Raw genomic sequence first — 17,542 nt, 5'->3', positions numbered from 1 at the left:
TCAAATAAGGCATCACTATATATTATATCTAGTAATTTTGCAATTTAAAGTAACATGTTCCTCTTTGCTGCAGTCTTTTATTAAATACATATATCGAAGCGCCCTCTGGTGTTTGTCAGAAAAGGTAGTTTTAGAGCTATGACATCTGCCAGCTGTCTTTCATTACTTCAATAATTCAAAGTTTCCATATCAAGAAATCAATTAAATGAACACAGTAATAACAATAAATCTTTTCCCTTGAAGGATGAAGCCAAAGTCAAAAATATGCATGTTGTGTTTTTTAACTCAATTTAAACTGGACCAAAAATCAACTTGTTAAAATTTTTTTAATGTTTTATATGTCTGTGTCCCTATTTTTTAAAGGCGGGGAGGAGTGACATCAAGAATAGATTCCATCTTATTTTCTGTATCATCTAATTTTAAAGTGGCCACAGATTTTTGTGTCTCTGGAAAGCATTAGAACAGGATAAGAGGGAGACTGGAATTGGGGGAAAGAACATCGTGACTCAAGATTGCAATGTCCATTCAGAGAGCCCATGCTTTAGGGAAGGGGCTGATGGCCGCAGTCTTGCCGTGCAGGGAGCTTTGTATGGAGGATAAAATGCCCGATGAAAAGCTCCTGGGGCATGTGTCTGCTAGGATACCATGTCTGCCTTCTCTTCCTTGATGAAGAGCCACTTGCTTGGGTTATGCTTGGGAAGTGTAAAAACATTCCAGGTAGAATCATGGCCTAATCCTCCGGCTGGAACAGTGGATGAAAGGAGAGAAATTTGAAATCGCCACTTTCCTGTCCTGCGGGGTATCTACCAGCCAGAACTCTGTGTAGCAGACCACCCTGCAGTCCAGTCAGGTACTGCAGCCCTTTGTCACAGAGCTGAGCCAAAAAGACACCGGACGAGGCAAGTGGGCACTTCACCAAATGCCAGACTGAAGAACCCTCCGTCCTCTCCAATATACCCATGAGTCAGTCTTTCTGATGCCAAAAGGAAGTACACGTCCCCATGCTGTGCATACAGGCCTGTGTCCTGGCCTTGAACCATTTTTTAGATCAGCTTCTGACCTTATACACACAGAGAGAAATACACAAGTACATATGCACACCCACACATCCTTTCTTCAGGAGCCACATTTGAGCTGGGATTTCATTTTGACAAATCCTACTTGGGAGCTCTGTGAAACAGAGTTGAAAGAATGAAAACGGCTTCTCAGGGAAGAACTTCATTCACTCTAAGCCAAAGCTACTTGACTAGTTATTTGTGCACAAGTGCCATCAACGTTGATGGGAATTTGGAAGGCGGCACTGAAAGTAGCATTTAGCACAGTGAGCATAATCCTTTAAATCTCTGTGGTAATTCAGTTGCATCAGTGGCTGGACCACCCAGAAGCCACTGAATGCATGGAGCATTTTGAGATCTGCCTGCTTCCTCAACAAGTTTCCCTTTGAACCTTTAATCATTTCAGTCAGCACAATGTCAAACTGATCAGCAGACATGGGTAATCCCTAGTCTGGCATCTTGAGATACAATAAAAATTCAAAGGGTAAATTGCATATATAAGATGGTTGGTTTGGGTTGAACTGTGATTGATGGCTTAGGAATAGCATCTATAATTCTAAAGCGGGTCATCACATCTGTCTTCATGCATGATTTCTGAGACCATGTTCTATATTCTAGAACTTTCACATGTCAGGGAAATTTATGTTTATGGAATACATTGTGCCCACCCACCCCCACATGCACATACACAACCTTTCCTTCTTGCAAATTTAATCTAGTATTTATGCGGATTATTTATAGGAAAGTCAAGCCACAAGAAAGAGTCAGTTGGCTCAGAAGGAAAGCATGGATACCATTAACCACGCAACTCAGCTTGCAGAGCAAGCCCACGATGTGAGGGATAAAATCCAAGGTAAATATATTCTCTTCTGGTTTAGCTTCATATCAAGGAATCTTTCATGTTATTAACAACAATAAAAATAGTGGCTACTGTTAGTGTTTATTGTGTGCCAGGACCTGTTGTTAGAGTGTTATAGGTTTAAACTCATGTAAGATCTTCTTTCAAGTTTGTTTACCTGAGACTTCTAAGCACTCATCTCTGCTTACTATCTGTCTATTTTCAATAATAAATGCACAGGGTAGAGGGAATTCCCTGGCAGTCCAGTGGATAGGACTTGGTGCAGCAAGGCCAAAAAAATAAAAAATAAATGTAGAAAATCATTCCCTTTCCAGGCATTTCACAGAAATGGAATGCCAAAATACCTTTCTGGTAGAGGAAATTACATGCTGTGTTGTCTGTAAAATGCAAGAGTTGAGAAGGAGTCACATTTTTCTCAACAATTTGCAGTGAAAACACTGCCTTTAGAGTGGCAGTAGACTGTCCACTAATCCAAATCGTCCTAAACTGTCTCTATAATGCTTTCCCAAGGACCAGGCAGGCCGCGTGCTCTGGTCCCCAATCCAGAAGAAAAACCAAGACGGGGTGTGGAAGATTTCTTTGCCCTAAAGACTTTACCTTTCTTCTTGAGGGTTTACTTATTTGTGTTCTAACTAATCACAAGTGCAGGCTGCATTTTAAAGACTATCTTAATAGCACTGAAAGCCAGCCTTCAATTTACTGACAGAAAACAGGCGATTGTGTTTGTTCTAAGATAAAGAGAATTTCCTTGGGTTACAGTCTGCTAAGATACAGTATTTGTGTGTTTTCATAGTTTTTATTATCCTATATATTAAGAGCTGGATGACAACTCCAGGTGCATCTCAAGGGCACAACGACAGTAAAGGGACCCACAGTGGAAGATTCATATCTTTATACTGAGGTATAGAGAACATATTCCAGGAAAAGGGATGTGTGGAGCCAAGATTAATCTTTTGCTGTATTTCCTTTGGTGCCCATAATACGTAATAGAAACAAATGGTATGCATTTCAAACATCCCCTGCTCCCATCCTCACTATATCATGCTTTTGCATCTACCAATAAAATATTCTTTTCATATAATATTTTAGAGTTACTGTTGATTTATTCAAAATGTAAGATTAAACCTAGATTAGCTGATCTCATCTAATTAAGAAATAAATGTCCCTCTAGGCAGCAGATAAAGCCAGCATCTTATTAAGCCATTGAGAAAAAAATGTCACCTTTCCTGTTGTAACTCAAATTTTGATTCTAAGTTACTTCATTTGGAAAGAATCTAAGTCCTCTTATTTGACCGTTAGGGCATAGGAAAGAAGGAAAAAATACAAAAGAAATGTAAAGAGGAAACAATAATTTCCATCAGTTTTTACCTTTTTTAAAAATAATATATGAACAGTCTCAAAGACGACCAAAGGCAAAAATATTATTCTCTGTATTTCCTTTTTCTAATCTAGAACAGATATGGCTAAAATAAAATAAGCCATATTGTAAATATAATATCTGCATCAAAATGCCAGGAAATTTCAGCATTGCAAGTGCTAGATCTGAGGAAAAGTATCTACGTTTAGTTTATTTCAGGAGTTAATATTTTAGACTTTACTTGAAAAGTGAATATTTAATCCCTTTGTAAGTTTCTTTTTTTTTTTTTTTAACATATCCTGGTTTCCCTAAAACTTTCTCAGTAATATTTACAACACTGAAAACCTCTTCTCCCATTTATCTCCCTCTCTTCAGAGTTCAGGGATGCTTCAGAACACCAACAGTGTGTCATTCCTTATTGCCAACCACCTCTAAAATAACTACTGGTGACCTTCAAGCTATTATCCATATAAAATACAAGCCCTTATCCTGGTATGATTTATGTGAGACCAGTGTTGTTTACCCATCTTGTCTGGCCAACCACATAGATCATAGTAAACCAAAGACAGACAATTTCATTTATGCCAGGAAGATAAAATGCTTCCTCCTGGAGCTGCCATAGGACAAGGTGGCAATTACATAACTATCATCTGATCATATGTAGTAGGAAGAGGGAGCCAGAGGGCTGCTCAGCCCCGCCAGTGTTCAGACAACTCATCTAATGCCTCTGAGCCTCAGCAGTCCCTGTGGTTCTGAAATTCTCCATCCTACTTACAGATGTGGGGTGAGAATGACCCAAAGTCAAAACGGCACAATCTTGACAAGCAGTCATACCACAGAAGGCAAAGAGCAATTGCAAAAAAAATGTATATATTAATGAGCAAAAACTCACATCCTATATAGCAAACCTCTATATTGTATCTAGTCTGTATGACAATCTGAAAGACTTGTTTAAACAACCGTCAATATACACTCATTTTGGCTTAGAGCTTGGGTAAAATCCTTGTCTAAATTGCAATAATATCTCCAGTGCCTACTGCATGTGACAGGAGATACCTCAGAACATTTTCTCCATATTATGTATTTTATATAAAAGGTTGGTCAAAGACCTCAGATTTGTGTGTCTTAAATATTAACGGTTTTGAATCAGAATAGAAACCAGATTCAGCTGAAATCAGGGCAGGCTTTGTATTAATTCCATTCCTGTTCTGAAGATACCAAATGAAAAGCAAAGAAGAGTGATTTCCTCGGGTTTAACCTCTCCCTGGAATATATGATGAACTCTGATGCCAACACATTCAGAGCATGAACATCAGCATGCTGTCTTTGCTGAGTCTCTCTTTCCATTTTAGGATCAGCCCCTTGTCCTCACTGTCCGTGTTTTCAGTGACATCGCTGTCAAATGCCCAGTCATCTCTCCCTACTGTCTTCTCTCACCGTGTCCTTCCTTTCAGAGATCAACAACAAGATGCTCTATTATGGGAAATATCAGGAACTTAGCCCTGAGGAAATCTCTGAGAAGCTGGTGTTGGCCCAGAAGATGCTTGAGGAGATCCGACGCCGTCAACCGTTCCTCACCCAACGGGAACTTGTGGACGAGGAGGCAGACGAAGCCTATGAATGTAGGTGTATTAGACTCCTAGAGCCCAGCACGTGTCTGCTTCCTTTGTGGGTCCAGGAGAGGACACCCAGTCACAGGGCAACATTTGGTCAAAGCAACCAATTCCCAATATTCAGTTATTTAGAGTTTATATGTGGCCTCAGGGAGTCATTCAGGACAACTTGACTATATGATCAGGATTTTTAGATCCAGGCCCAACCTTGAGTTTTTGAGAAACAGCTGAGATTCCACAAGGAATCTACAAAATTTTACTCCTGAGGAGAAGAAATAGGAACTTAACAGTTGGTGAAAAACAAGGGAAGGAAAGCTAAGGGGAACCAATTACCAGCACTACAATAAGAGGTCTCATTGAGAAGACAATAAACCTACAAGCCCAGCAACATTCATGTTCTGATGTCCATGAATGACTTTTTAATGACTTGAGCCTTCAATGGAAATTGAACATTTCCTTTAATGATTAATGTAGGTAAGAAACCACAGTAGTATTAGTGAATCTATGACTTGGTCACTATATCAGTTATAAATTAGTATCTCACAATCCACCCCAAACATATTCATGTAAAACAAGAACCATTTATTTGCTTGTGATTTCATAGGTTGTTAATTTGGGCTGGACTCAACCTAGATAGCTCATCTCTGCTCCATGTGACATGGTCGAGCTCACTCACATGTCTGGGGTCTTAGTTGGAATGGCTGGGCCTCTCCCTCCATGTGGGGTTTTATCCTCAAGTAAGCTAGCTGAGGCTTGTTCATATGGCAGAAGCCTTTCAGGAGGGCAAGAATGGAAAGGGCAAGGTCTCTTGAGGCCTGGCCTTGTAACTCAGCAATGTCATCTTCATTCTGTTGGTCAAGACTGTCCAGATTGAAGGGTGAGGAAAAAGACTCCACTCTTCATGGGAAGAGTTACAAAGAATTTGTGTCCATTTTAATCTACACAATCAACAAAAGAATCTCCAGGTTTGCGTATCATATTTTAGTTGTTACTGTTATCTCACAACATTAAATTCATCAGTAATTCAAAGTTTTAGCAGTTATTGGTCTCACCTCTAAATCTTGTTAGTTAACGCATTAATAAAGAAGCACATATATTATTATATTACCAATTTTTTTAATATACTGGTCTTTTTAATTCTATGTATTTTATCTTGTGCATTTTAAAACACATAAGAAGGGATCCGAAGGCTTCACTAGATTGTAAAGGGGCCCATGATACAGAAAGAGTTAGGAACACTTACGTTAGATCATTTTCCTACAATTGTCACTATCAACTTCTGTTAAAACTTACTGTGAATATTCTAGAAGAGGAACATTCTTGACATAAAGGCCTATTGTGATAGCAAACTTATAAGGTCTTAGAAACAGTAAGAAATAAAGAAGAATCTCAGGCCCATTTCTGAGTCAGGATGAGGCCAGCAGTCAGGAAGGCTGGAACTCTGATGTCACAGCCAGATGCTTTCACGCTCCTTGCCTATTTTGGGATTTAACAAGACAGTTCTGGGGAAATGGAACCAAGTACATCTCCCACTTAGCTGCCTTCCGCCTAGTGAATGCATTTTCAACCACTTTCTCTACTGAGCCATGAACTTTGTATCTTCTGCTCATGGTGATGAAAGTAAATAGAAAACCTCAATAAGACAGACTGATAGTCCCTGGAGAAAAAATAGAATTAAAGCACGTAGTCAATGTGTGTAATTTTGATCAGAGAATTAAGATATATGCAAAGTTTAAGAATATATCATTGCCATTTAATCTTCTTTCCAAGATAATGATTTAGGTTTGACCTAAAGGAGCTAAGTAAAAACAGCTACCTGGAGAGAATACATAAAATGAATGGTTGTGAACATCATTTGCCAGTAACAGACAAAACAACTGGGGTTGTCTCTAATAGTAAGACTGTAGTATATCCAAGTTTCCTTTGTATGGTCAAATTATTAATAATCTCAGTAATAATAAACCTAGTTTAATGACATCATTTCTACTTAAAGTATAATTTTCATGGGAAAACTAATCAACTCCCATTTTAGCTGATGGTGGTCCAGGGGCTCCCAAACCCTACAAAATAGTATTTAAAACTTCATATATCAAAAATGGGGCTGTTTTTGTGGACAACAGCTTCAGTCACTATTGCTAAAGAAGACATAACCTGATGAATTTGCATCTTTCTAAATGCAGGATGGGATGGGAGGAGAAGGGAGAAGCCCAGACTGAGTTTCTATGTACCTTTCTTCCCAGTGCTGAGCCAGGCTGAGAGTTGGCAGCAGCAGTACAACGATACTCACTCTCTGTTTCCTGTGGTCCTGGAGCAGCTGGATGACTATAATGCTAAGTTGTCAGACCTCCAGGAGTCACTTGACCTGGCCCTTGACCATATCAGGGATGCCGAAGACATGAACAGAGCCATAGCAGCCAGGCAGCGGGATCACAAGGTACAGTGGACACTCTAACTGTAAATGCATTTTGGGCATATACAACATGAAGTTATCCCAAGAAGGGACAGTTGGTAAACAATTTTTTTTTTATATTGGTACATTTAAATCTTTATTTTTAAAATTATCTGTACATTTTTTGCCACAATAACTTGCTAATATAAGTGTGTACACCTAAAATCAAGTTGAAACCGTTGTAGTTGTTGAGCTTGTGCATTGATAAGAATGCATTTGTTCCTGGTGCTTGTGTCCACCTGTATTGGATGTATTGCTGTTGCAACTGAGTAAACAAGGTATGATTCCTGTGCCTAACTTTTTTTATACTGAGAGCAGTAAAAATCCCAAAGCAGCCTGGAACCATGTTCCTGTAAAGATATGTATAATTTTTGGAAGGGCCTGATAAGCAGATCTCACAGCCTGGCTGGTCAGCAGCCACAGAGATAGGGAGTCTAATTTGAGCTAAGGCCATACAATTACAAAGAGGTAAGAAAAATTCCCAGGCTTGGCCAGAGCTCGCCAAGGCAGTCACACTATGGGGCCAGGATTTGTGCATGCCCATGCCGCCAGACTTAGAACTGGTGATGCTCACACTTCTGTGCCAAGTGCTGCACACACTCATCACCAAGAATGCTCATCTTCTGATAGGAAGACACCTGCCTCTTTGGACATATTTATAAAGGTTAGAGTGAAAAAGCAATGTCAAAAATAGGAAGCAACTGTGAGCAAACTCATTACTTTAGCTATGTGTATTGTCAGCAAACCCAACTTAACTTAGGTTCTCTGCCCTGATTTTCAGTCATCACTATCTCTTAGTAAGTCATTGTAAAATTTCCTAAATAAAAGTGAATTAATCTCTTGCAGTCCTACACACTAATGATGAAAAATCTGAAAGAGAAATTAAGGAAATACTCCCATTTACCACTGCAACAAAAAGAATAAAATACCTAGGAATAAACCTACCTAGGGAGACAAAAGATCTCTATGCAGAAAACTGTAAGACACTGATGAAAGAAATTAAAGATGATACCAACAGATGGAGAGATATACCATGTTCTTATATTGGAAGAATGAACATTGTGAAAATGACTATAATACCTAAAGCAATCTACAGATTCAATGCAATCCCTGTCAAATTACCAATGGCATTTTTTATGGAACTAGAACAAAAAATCTTAAAATTTGTATGGAGACACAAAAGACCCCGAATAGCCAAAGCAGTCTTGAGGGAAAAAAATGGAGCTGGAGGAATCAGACTCCCAGACTTCAGACTATACTACAAACCTACAGTAATCAAGACAATATGGTACTGGCACAGAAACAGAAATATAGATCAATGGAACAAGATAGAAAGCCCAGAGATAAACCCACACACCTATGGTCAACTAATCTATGACAGAGGAGGCAAGGATACACAATGGAGAAAAGACAGTCTTTTAATACGTGGAGCTGGGAAAACTGGACAGCTACATGTAAAAGAATGAAATTAGAACATTCCCAAACACCATACACAAAAATAAACTCAAACTGGATTCAAGACCTAAATGTAAGACCAGACACTATAAAACTCTTAGAGGAAAACATAGGAAGAACACCCTTTGACATAAATCACAGCAAGATCTTCTTTGATCCACCTCCTACAGTAATGGAAATAAAAACAAAAATAAACAAATGGGACCTTATGAAACTTCAAAGCTTTTGCACAGCAGAGGAAACCATAAACAAGATGAAAAGACAACCCTCAGAATGGGAGAAAATATTTGCAAATAAATCAATGCACAAAGGATTAATCTCCAAAATATATAAACAGCTCATGCAGCTCAATATTAAAGAAACAAACAACCCAATCCCAAAATGGTCAGAAGACCTAAATAGACATTTCTCCAAAGAAGACATACAGATGGCCAAGAAGTGCATGAAAAACTGCTCAACATCACTAATTATTAGAGAAATGCAAATCAAAACTACAATGAGGCATCACCTCACACCAGTTAGAATGGGCATCATCAGAAAATCTACAAACAATAAATGCCGGAGAGGGTGTGGAGAAAAGGGAACCCTCTTGCACTGTTGGTGGGAATGTAAACTGATACAGCCACTATGGAGAACAGCATGGAGGTTCCTTAAAAAACTAAAAATGGAATTACCATATGACCCAGGAATCCCACTCCTGGGCATATACCCAGAGAAAACCATAATTCAAAAAGACACATGAACCCCAGTGTTCATTGCAGCACTATTTACAATAGCCAGGTCATGGAAGCAACCTAAATGCCCATCGACAGATGAATGGATAAAGAAGATGTGGTACACATATATAGTGGAATATTACTCAGCCATAAAAAGGAACGAAATTGGGTCATTTCTTGAGATGTGGATGGATCTAGGGACTGTCATACGGAGTGAAGTAAGTTAGAAAGAGAAAAACATCGTATATTAATGCATATATGTGGAACCTAGAAAAATGGTACGGATGAACCGGTTTGCAGGGCAGAAATTGAGACACAGATGTAGAGAACAATGGACACCAGGGGGGGAAAGCTGCGGGGTGTGTGTGTGTGTGTGTGCTGAATTGGGTGATTGGGTTTGACATGTATACACTGATGTGATGTGTATAAAATTGATGACTGATAAGAGCCTGCTGTATAAAACAATAAATAAGATTCAAAAATTAAAAAAAAAGAAAAAGAGATTCTGTCTGTTTAGGGATTCTCATAAACTCCAAAGCTCCACCTTCCCAAGACTGTTTCTATCTCTTTTTAAGTGTCAGGAAACTTTGTTTTATTTTTTGCATACCTGAAATGGATACTGAAGCATGCTAAACAGTGCTAATTGTCGTTTTCACTAATTATGAGTTTCTAAACTTTCTTTTGTTCAAATTGTCCATCTTTCTGTGGGAATATCTTTGTTTCAAAGCTAATTTTATTCATTTCTGTCTAATGCTATATCTGGTAAATGACAGAAACCCTTTAACTTGAAGCATATCATTTTCCAACTACTGCCAATGAGCTTATCAGGCAGTGCTGTTCACACATGGCTTTGAAGTTTGGTTGTTACTTCAGGGTGTTAGCTGTGTTCCATTAAGGCAACTCAGATAGAAGCACTTCTGGAAGGGGTCATATCTCAAACTCTATAACAGGAAAACTGCTCTGAGACAGCTAGATAATACCAATCTTTTTGACCTCCCTTCCTTACATACTTTAAAATATTGCTTTTGTGTAGAGCTGTATTAACTACCTCTCCTTGTGAAGATAAGAACAATTAACCCCAGATAGTCTCACTGTATTAAGCTTGATGGATTTTGGGGGGAAATTGATTTTTTTAAATGTTCTTGCTTTAAGAGGATGTTCAAATGAGATACTTTTCTGTCCCTAGACCTATGTCTCTCCCTGTAGCAAGGTATTTGGAGAAGATGGGTTTCATCTTCTTTTCCACTAAATCAGAAAAGAGTCCAGGGAGTGAGAAAAGACATTAAGATGAACTTAGAAAGTTTTAAAGTATGTCATTCAAGTATAGGCTTTTATAATTATTTCTGTGATATCCTAGATTACACCATAACAAAAATTTCAACTCTAATTTAAACTACCATTCCTAAAGTAACCAGCACATTTTTTACTCAGATTATAAAATGGGTCTTTTATTTTTTCCATGTTAAAATTTCATTCTGTGTTGCTTTCAATCTCTGAAGCTCTACAATATTTTGTCAAAATCATAAGATCCCTGACTCTAGAACCCCAAAGTGAAAGTACAAGTTAAAGCATTCATCAAAAAATATATCCACACTTGGAACAACCCAATCGAAAAATGGGCAGAAGACCTTAATAGACATTTGTCCAAAGAAGACAAACAGATGGCCAGTAGGCACATGAAAAAATGCTCAACATTACTAATTATTAGAGAAATGCAAATCAAAACTACAATGAGATACCACCTCACACCAGTCAGAATGGCCCTCATTAAAAAGTCTACAAATAAAAGGGACTTTCCTGGTGGTGCAGTGGTTAAGAATCCGCCTGCCAATGCAGGGGACACAGGTTTGATTCCTGGTCCAGGAAGATCCCACATGCCGCAGAGCGACTAAACCCGTGTGCCACAACTACTGAGCCTGCACTCTAGAGCCCAAGCACCATAGCAAGCCTGCACGCCCGAGCAACTACAGAGCCCACGTGCCTAGAGCCCATGCTCCACAACAAGGGGAACCACAGCAATGAGAAGCCCGCGCACCACAACGAAGAGTATCCCTGCTCGCTGCAACTAGAGAAAGCCTGCGTGCAGCAACAAGACCCAATGCAGCCAAAAATAAATTAAATTAATAAAAAAAAGTTAAAAAAAGAAAAAGTCTACAAATAACAAATGCTGGAGAGGGTGTGCAGAAAAGGGAACCCTCCTACACTGTTGGTGGGAAACTAAGTTGTTATAGCCAGTATGGAGTTTCCTCAGAAAACTAAAAATAGAATTACTGTATGACCCAGCAATCCCACTTCTGGCAATATACCCAGACAAAACTATAATTCAAAAAGATACATGCACCCCTATGTTCATAGCAGCACTATTCACAATAGCCAAAACATAGAAACAACCTAAATGTCCGTCGACAGATGAATGGATGAAGAAGATGTGGTACATATATACAATGGAATACTACTCAGCTGTGAAAAAGAACAAAATATTGCTATTTGCAGCAATATGGATGGACCTAGAGATTATCATACTAAGTGAAGTAAGTCAGAAAGAGAAAGACAAATACCACGTCATATCACTTATATGTGGAATCTAAAATATGGCACAAATGAACCTATCTACAAAACAGAAACAGACACATAGACATGGAGAACAGACTTGTGGTTGCCAAGGGGGAGTAGGGCAGGGAGAGGGATGGACTGGGAGTTTGGGGTTGGTAGATGCAAACTATTACATTTAGAATGGATAAACAACAAGGTCCTAATGTATAGCACAGGGAACTATATTCAATATCCTGTGATAAACCATAATGGAAAAGAATATTTTAAAAAAGAATGTATACATGTGTATAACTGAGTCACTTTACTGTACAGCAGAGATTGGTACAACATTGTAAATCAACTATACTTCAATTAAAAAACTGAAAAAAAAAGAAGAAAAGAAATATAACCACACTTGGGCAATTTCCCTCCTCAGAACATCTGAGCATCTAACATAAAGAGCTCAGAATAGGAGGAAGCAAGATCACAATTTTATGCTTTGATAATAGGGCCATTTTAAATTTTTAAAAGGACATTAAGATTCTTTTGTATATACTTTATTCCTGTCCAAATGAGCTATTTGTGCCTGGCCCAAAGTTAGCACATGATAAATGCTTTTTGGAATTAATTCAGTTTTCAATTACTGCAAATACAGAGCCTATTCAATGCTGTATCCCTAGCCCCATTTCACATTTATGGAGAAAGAGGTACGGGCCCTCTCTGGAGTGTCAACTCTCTTTGATGTGGTGGCACTGTAAGTAATAATCATAACTAAGTTCTTTGAAGCTCCTGAGGTACTTACTTTCATTATCTCCATTTTATAACTGAGAAAGCTGAGCCTGGGCCGGGTCGAATTACCCAGAGTGGCACAGCAATTCATTGGTGGGTCTGGGATAGGAACCTGGATGTGTCGGAGTGCAGTGGCAGCAAGCTGACAGCACTCTCCCTGAGCCTTCTTTATTTACAGTGACCTTTTCTTCCTCTCTCCCTTGCTCTTCCTCATGCAGAAACAGCATGACAGAGTGAGGGAACAGATGGCAGGCGTGAACGCGTCTCTGAGGATGTCTTCCTACTCACTGACAATGCCTCGGCTGACCCTTTCAGAACTTGATGACATAATAAAGGTAAGGACACACGTGACTTGTTCAGGTTACTATTTATAGCAGGTTACAATAGGAGCTCAGTGTCACAGAAGAATAATCAACTCTAATTCAATCTATCAAGTTAGCTGTAATTGTAAAATTAAGATCAGGTGACTGAATTTTTTCAGTTCCTTTCATTGTACAGTTGCCACTAGCCACACATGGCTACTTAAATTTAAATTACTTAAAATGAAATAAAATTTAATTCCTCAGTCACATTAGCTACATTTCATGTGCTCAGTAGCACCACATATGGCTAGTGGCTGCCATTTCGGTCAGCACAGATAATCACAGAAAGTTCTATAGAAAGTGTAAATCTAGATACATCCTACTTACTCTTTACTCCTAAATTGTGTGTTTAATAAAGCTGACATTCAAAATCAATAAAAGTCACATTTTTTAAAGTAGAAATTTTCTGATAAATGCAGTGAACCAAACCATCACGAAAGTACTCTTCTTTTAAATTTTATCTTTTTTTTTTAATACAGCAGGTTCTTATTAGTCATCAACTTTATACACATCACTGTATACATGTCAAACCCAATCGCCCAATTCAGCACACCACCATCCCCACCCCTCCGCAGCGTTCCCCCCTTGGTGTCCATACGTTTGTTCTCTACATCTCTGTCTCAACTTCTGCCCTGCATACTGGTTCATCTGTACCATTTTTCTAGGTTCCACATACATGCGTTAATATACGATATTTCTTTTTCTCTTTCTGACTTACTTTACTCTGTATGACAGTCTCTAGATCCATCCACATCTCAACAAATGACTCAATTTCATTCCTTTTTATAGCTGAGTAATATTCCACTGTATATATGTACCACGTCTTCTTATCCATTCATCTGTCGATGGGCATTTAGGTTGCTTCCATGACCTGGCTATTGTAAATAGTGCTACAATGAACATTGGGGTGCATGTGTCTTTTTGAATTATGGTTTTCTCTGGGTGTATGCCCAGGAGTGGGATTGCTGGGTCATATGGTAATTCCATTTTTAGTTTTCTAAGGAACCTCCATACTATTTTCCAAAGTGGCTGTATCAGTTTACATTCCCACCAACAGTGCAAGAGGGTTCCCTTTTCTCCACACGCTCTCTGGCATTTATTGTTTGTAGATTTTCTGATGATGCCCATTCTAACTGGTGTGAGGTGATGCCTCATTGTAGTTTTGATTTGCATTTCTCTAATAATTAGTGATGTTGAGCAGTTTTTCATGCACTTCTTGGCCATCTGTATGTCTTCTTTGGAGAAATGTCTATTTAGGTCTTCTGACCATTTTGGGATTGGGTTGTTTGTTTCTTTAATATTGAGCTGCATGAGCTGTTTATATATTTTGGAGATTAATCCTTTGTGCATTGATTCATTTGCAAATATTTTCTCCCATTCTGAGGGTTGTCTTTTCATCTTGTTTATGGTTTCCTCTGCTGTGCAAAAGCTTTGAAGTTTCATTAGGTCCCATTTGTTTATTTTTGTTTTTATTTCCATTACTGTAGGAGGTGGATCAAAGAAGATCTTGCTGTGATTTATGTCAAAGGGTGTTCTTCCTATGTTTTCCTGTAAGAGTTTTATAGTGTCCGGTCTTACGTTTAGGTCTTGAATCCAGTTTGAGTTTATTTTTGTGTATGGTGTTTGGGAATGTTCTAATTTCATTCTTTTACATGTAGCTGTCCAGTTTTCCCAGCTCCACGTATTGAAGAGAATGTCTTTTCTCCATTGTGTATCCTTGCCTCCTCTGTCATAGATTAGTTGACCATAGGTGTGTGGGTTTATCTCTGGGCTTTCTATCTTGTTCCATTGATCTATATTTCTGTTTCTGTGCCAGTACCATATTGTCTTGATTACTGTAGGTTTGTAGTATAGTCTGAAGTCTGGGAGTCTGATTCCTCCAGCTCCATTTTTTTCCCTCAAGACTGCTTTGGCTATTCGGGGTCTATTGTGTCTCCATACAAATTTTAAGATTTTTTGTTCTAGTTCCATAAAAAATGCCATTGGTAATTTGACAGGGATTGCATTGAATCTGTAGATTGCTTTAGGTATTATAGTCATTTTCACAATGTTCATTCTTCCAATATAAGAACATGGTATATCTCTCCATCTGTTGGTATCATCTTTAATTTCTTTCATCAGTGTCTTACAGTTTTCTGCATAGAGATCTTTTGTCTCCCTAGGTAGGTTTACCCCTAGGTATTTTATACTTTTTGTTGCAATGGTAAATGGGACTGTTTCCTTAATTTCTCTTTCAGAGTTTTCATCATTAGTGTATAGGAATGCAAGAGATTTCTGTGCATTGATTTTGTATCCTGCAACTTTACAAAATTCATTGATTAGCTCTAGTAGTTTTCCTGTGGCATTTTTAGGATTCTCTATGTATAGTATCATGTCATCTGCAAACAGTGACAGTTTTACTTCTTCTTTTCCAATTTGTATTCTTTTTATTTCTTTTTCTTCTCTGATTGCTGTGGCTAGGACTTCCAAAACTATGTTGAATGATAGTGGTGAGAGTGGACATCCTTGTCTTGTTCTTTATCTTAGAGGAAAAGCTTTCAGGTTTTCACCATTGCAAATGATGTTTGCTGAGGGTTTGTCATATATGGCCTTTATTACATTGAAGTGGGTTCCCTCTATGCCCACTTTCTGGAGAGTTTTTATCATAAATGGGTGTTGAATTTTGTCAAAAGCTTTTTCTGCATCTATTGAGATGATCATATGGTTTTTATTCTTCAATTTGTTAATATGGTGTATCACATTGATTTGCGTATATTGAAGAATCCTTGCGTCGCTGGGATAAATCCCACTTGATCATGGTGTATGAGCCTTTTCATGTGTTGTTGGATTCTGTTTGCTCGTATTTTGTTGAGGATTTTTGCATCTATATTCATCAGTGACATTGGTCTGTAATTTTCTTTTTATGTAGTATCTTTGTCTGCTTTTGGTATCAGGGTGATGGTGGCCTCATAGAATGAGTTTGGGAGTGTTCCTTCCTCTGCAAATTTTTGGAAGAGTATGAGAAGGATGGGTGTTAGTTCTTCTCTAACTGTTTGGTACAGTTTGCCTGTGAAGCCATGTGGTCCTGGACTTTTGTTTGTTGGAAGATTTTTAATCACAGTTTCAATTTCATTACTTGTGATGGGTCTGTTCATATTTTCTGTTTCTTCCTGGTTTAGTCTTGGAAGGTTATATGTTTCTAAGAATTTGTCCATTTCTTCCAGTTGGTCCACTTTATTGGCATAGTGTTGCTTGTAGTAGTCTCTTAGGATGCTTTGTATTTCTGTGGTGTCTGTTGTTACTTCTCCTTTTTCATTTCTAATTTTATTGATTTGAGTCCTCTCCCTCTTTTTCTTGATGAGTCTGGCTAATTGGTTTATCAATTTTGTTTATCTTCTCAGAAAACCAGCTTTTAGTTTTATTGATCTTTGCTATTGTTTTCTTTGTTTCTATTTCATTTATTTCTGCTCTGATCTTTATAACTTCTTTCATTCTGCTAAGTTTGGGTTTTGTTTGTTCTTCTTTCTCTAGTTCCGTTAGGTGTAAGGTTAGACTGTTTATTTGAGATTTTTCTTGTTTCTTGAGGTAGGCTTATATAACTATAAACTTCCCTCTTAGAATTGCTTTTGTTGCATCCCATAGGTTTTGGATGGTTGTGTTTTGATTGTCATTTGTCTCTAGGTATTTTTTGATTTCCTCTTTCATTTCTTCAGTGATCTCTTGGTTATTTAGTAACATAGTGTTTAACCTCCATGTGTTTGTGTTTTTAACGTTTTTTCCCATGTAATTCATTTCTAATCTCATAGCATTGTGATCAGAAAAGATGCTTGATATGATTTCAATTTTCTTAAATTTACTGAGGCTTGATTTGTGACCCAAGATGTGATCTATCCTGGAGAATGTTCCGTACGTACTTGAGAAGAAAGTGTAATCTGCGGTTTTTGGATGAAATGTCCTATAAATATCAATTAAATCTATCTGGTCCTTTGTGTCATTGAAAGTTTTTGTTTCCTTATTTATTTTCATTTTGGATGATCTGTCCATTGGTTTAAGTGAGTTGTAAAAGTCACCCACTATTATTGTGTTCCTGTCAATTTCTTCATTTATAGCTGTTAGCAGTTGCCTTATGCATTGAGGTGCTCCTATGTTGGGTGCATAAAAATTTATAATTGTTATATCTTCTTCTTGGATTGATCCTTTGATCATCATGTAGTGTCCTTCCTTGTCTCTTGTAACATTCTTTATTTTAAAGTCTGTTTTGTCTGATATGAGTATTGCTACTCCAGCTTTCTTTTGATTTCCATTTGCATGGAATGCCTTTTTCCATCCCCTTCCTTTCAGTCTGTATGTGTCCCTAGGTGTGAAGTGGGTCTCTT

The 17,542-nt window shown here is 38.1% G+C and overlaps 1 protein-coding gene across 4 annotated transcripts in view; it reads left to right on the top strand.

Moving 5' to 3' along the window:
- The window catches only part of LAMA4 (laminin subunit alpha 4), a 152,149-nt gene that overhangs the window by 75,489 nt on the left and 59,118 nt on the right, over positions 1-17,542 (top strand). For all 4 annotated transcript variants that reach the window (XM_059082890.2, XM_067011675.1, XM_059082889.2 and 1 more), the window contains exons 10-13: positions 1,797-1,908; positions 4,726-4,893; positions 7,125-7,318; positions 13,044-13,160. In XM_059082890.2, coding sequence (XP_058938873.1) covers positions 1,797-1,908; positions 4,726-4,893; positions 7,125-7,318; positions 13,044-13,160 — 591 coding nt within the window. The remainder of the gene's footprint in view (positions 1-1,796; positions 1,909-4,725; positions 4,894-7,124; positions 7,319-13,043; positions 13,161-17,542) is intronic.

This window comes from Kogia breviceps, chromosome 13 (genome assembly GCF_026419965.1).
Source record: "Kogia breviceps isolate mKogBre1 chromosome 13, mKogBre1 haplotype 1, whole genome shotgun sequence".
Classification (NCBI taxonomy): domain Eukaryota; kingdom Metazoa; phylum Chordata; class Mammalia; order Artiodactyla; family Physeteridae; genus Kogia; species Kogia breviceps.
Note: the sequence above shows the minus strand (reverse complement) of the source record. Positions and strands in the feature narration are given on the sequence as shown.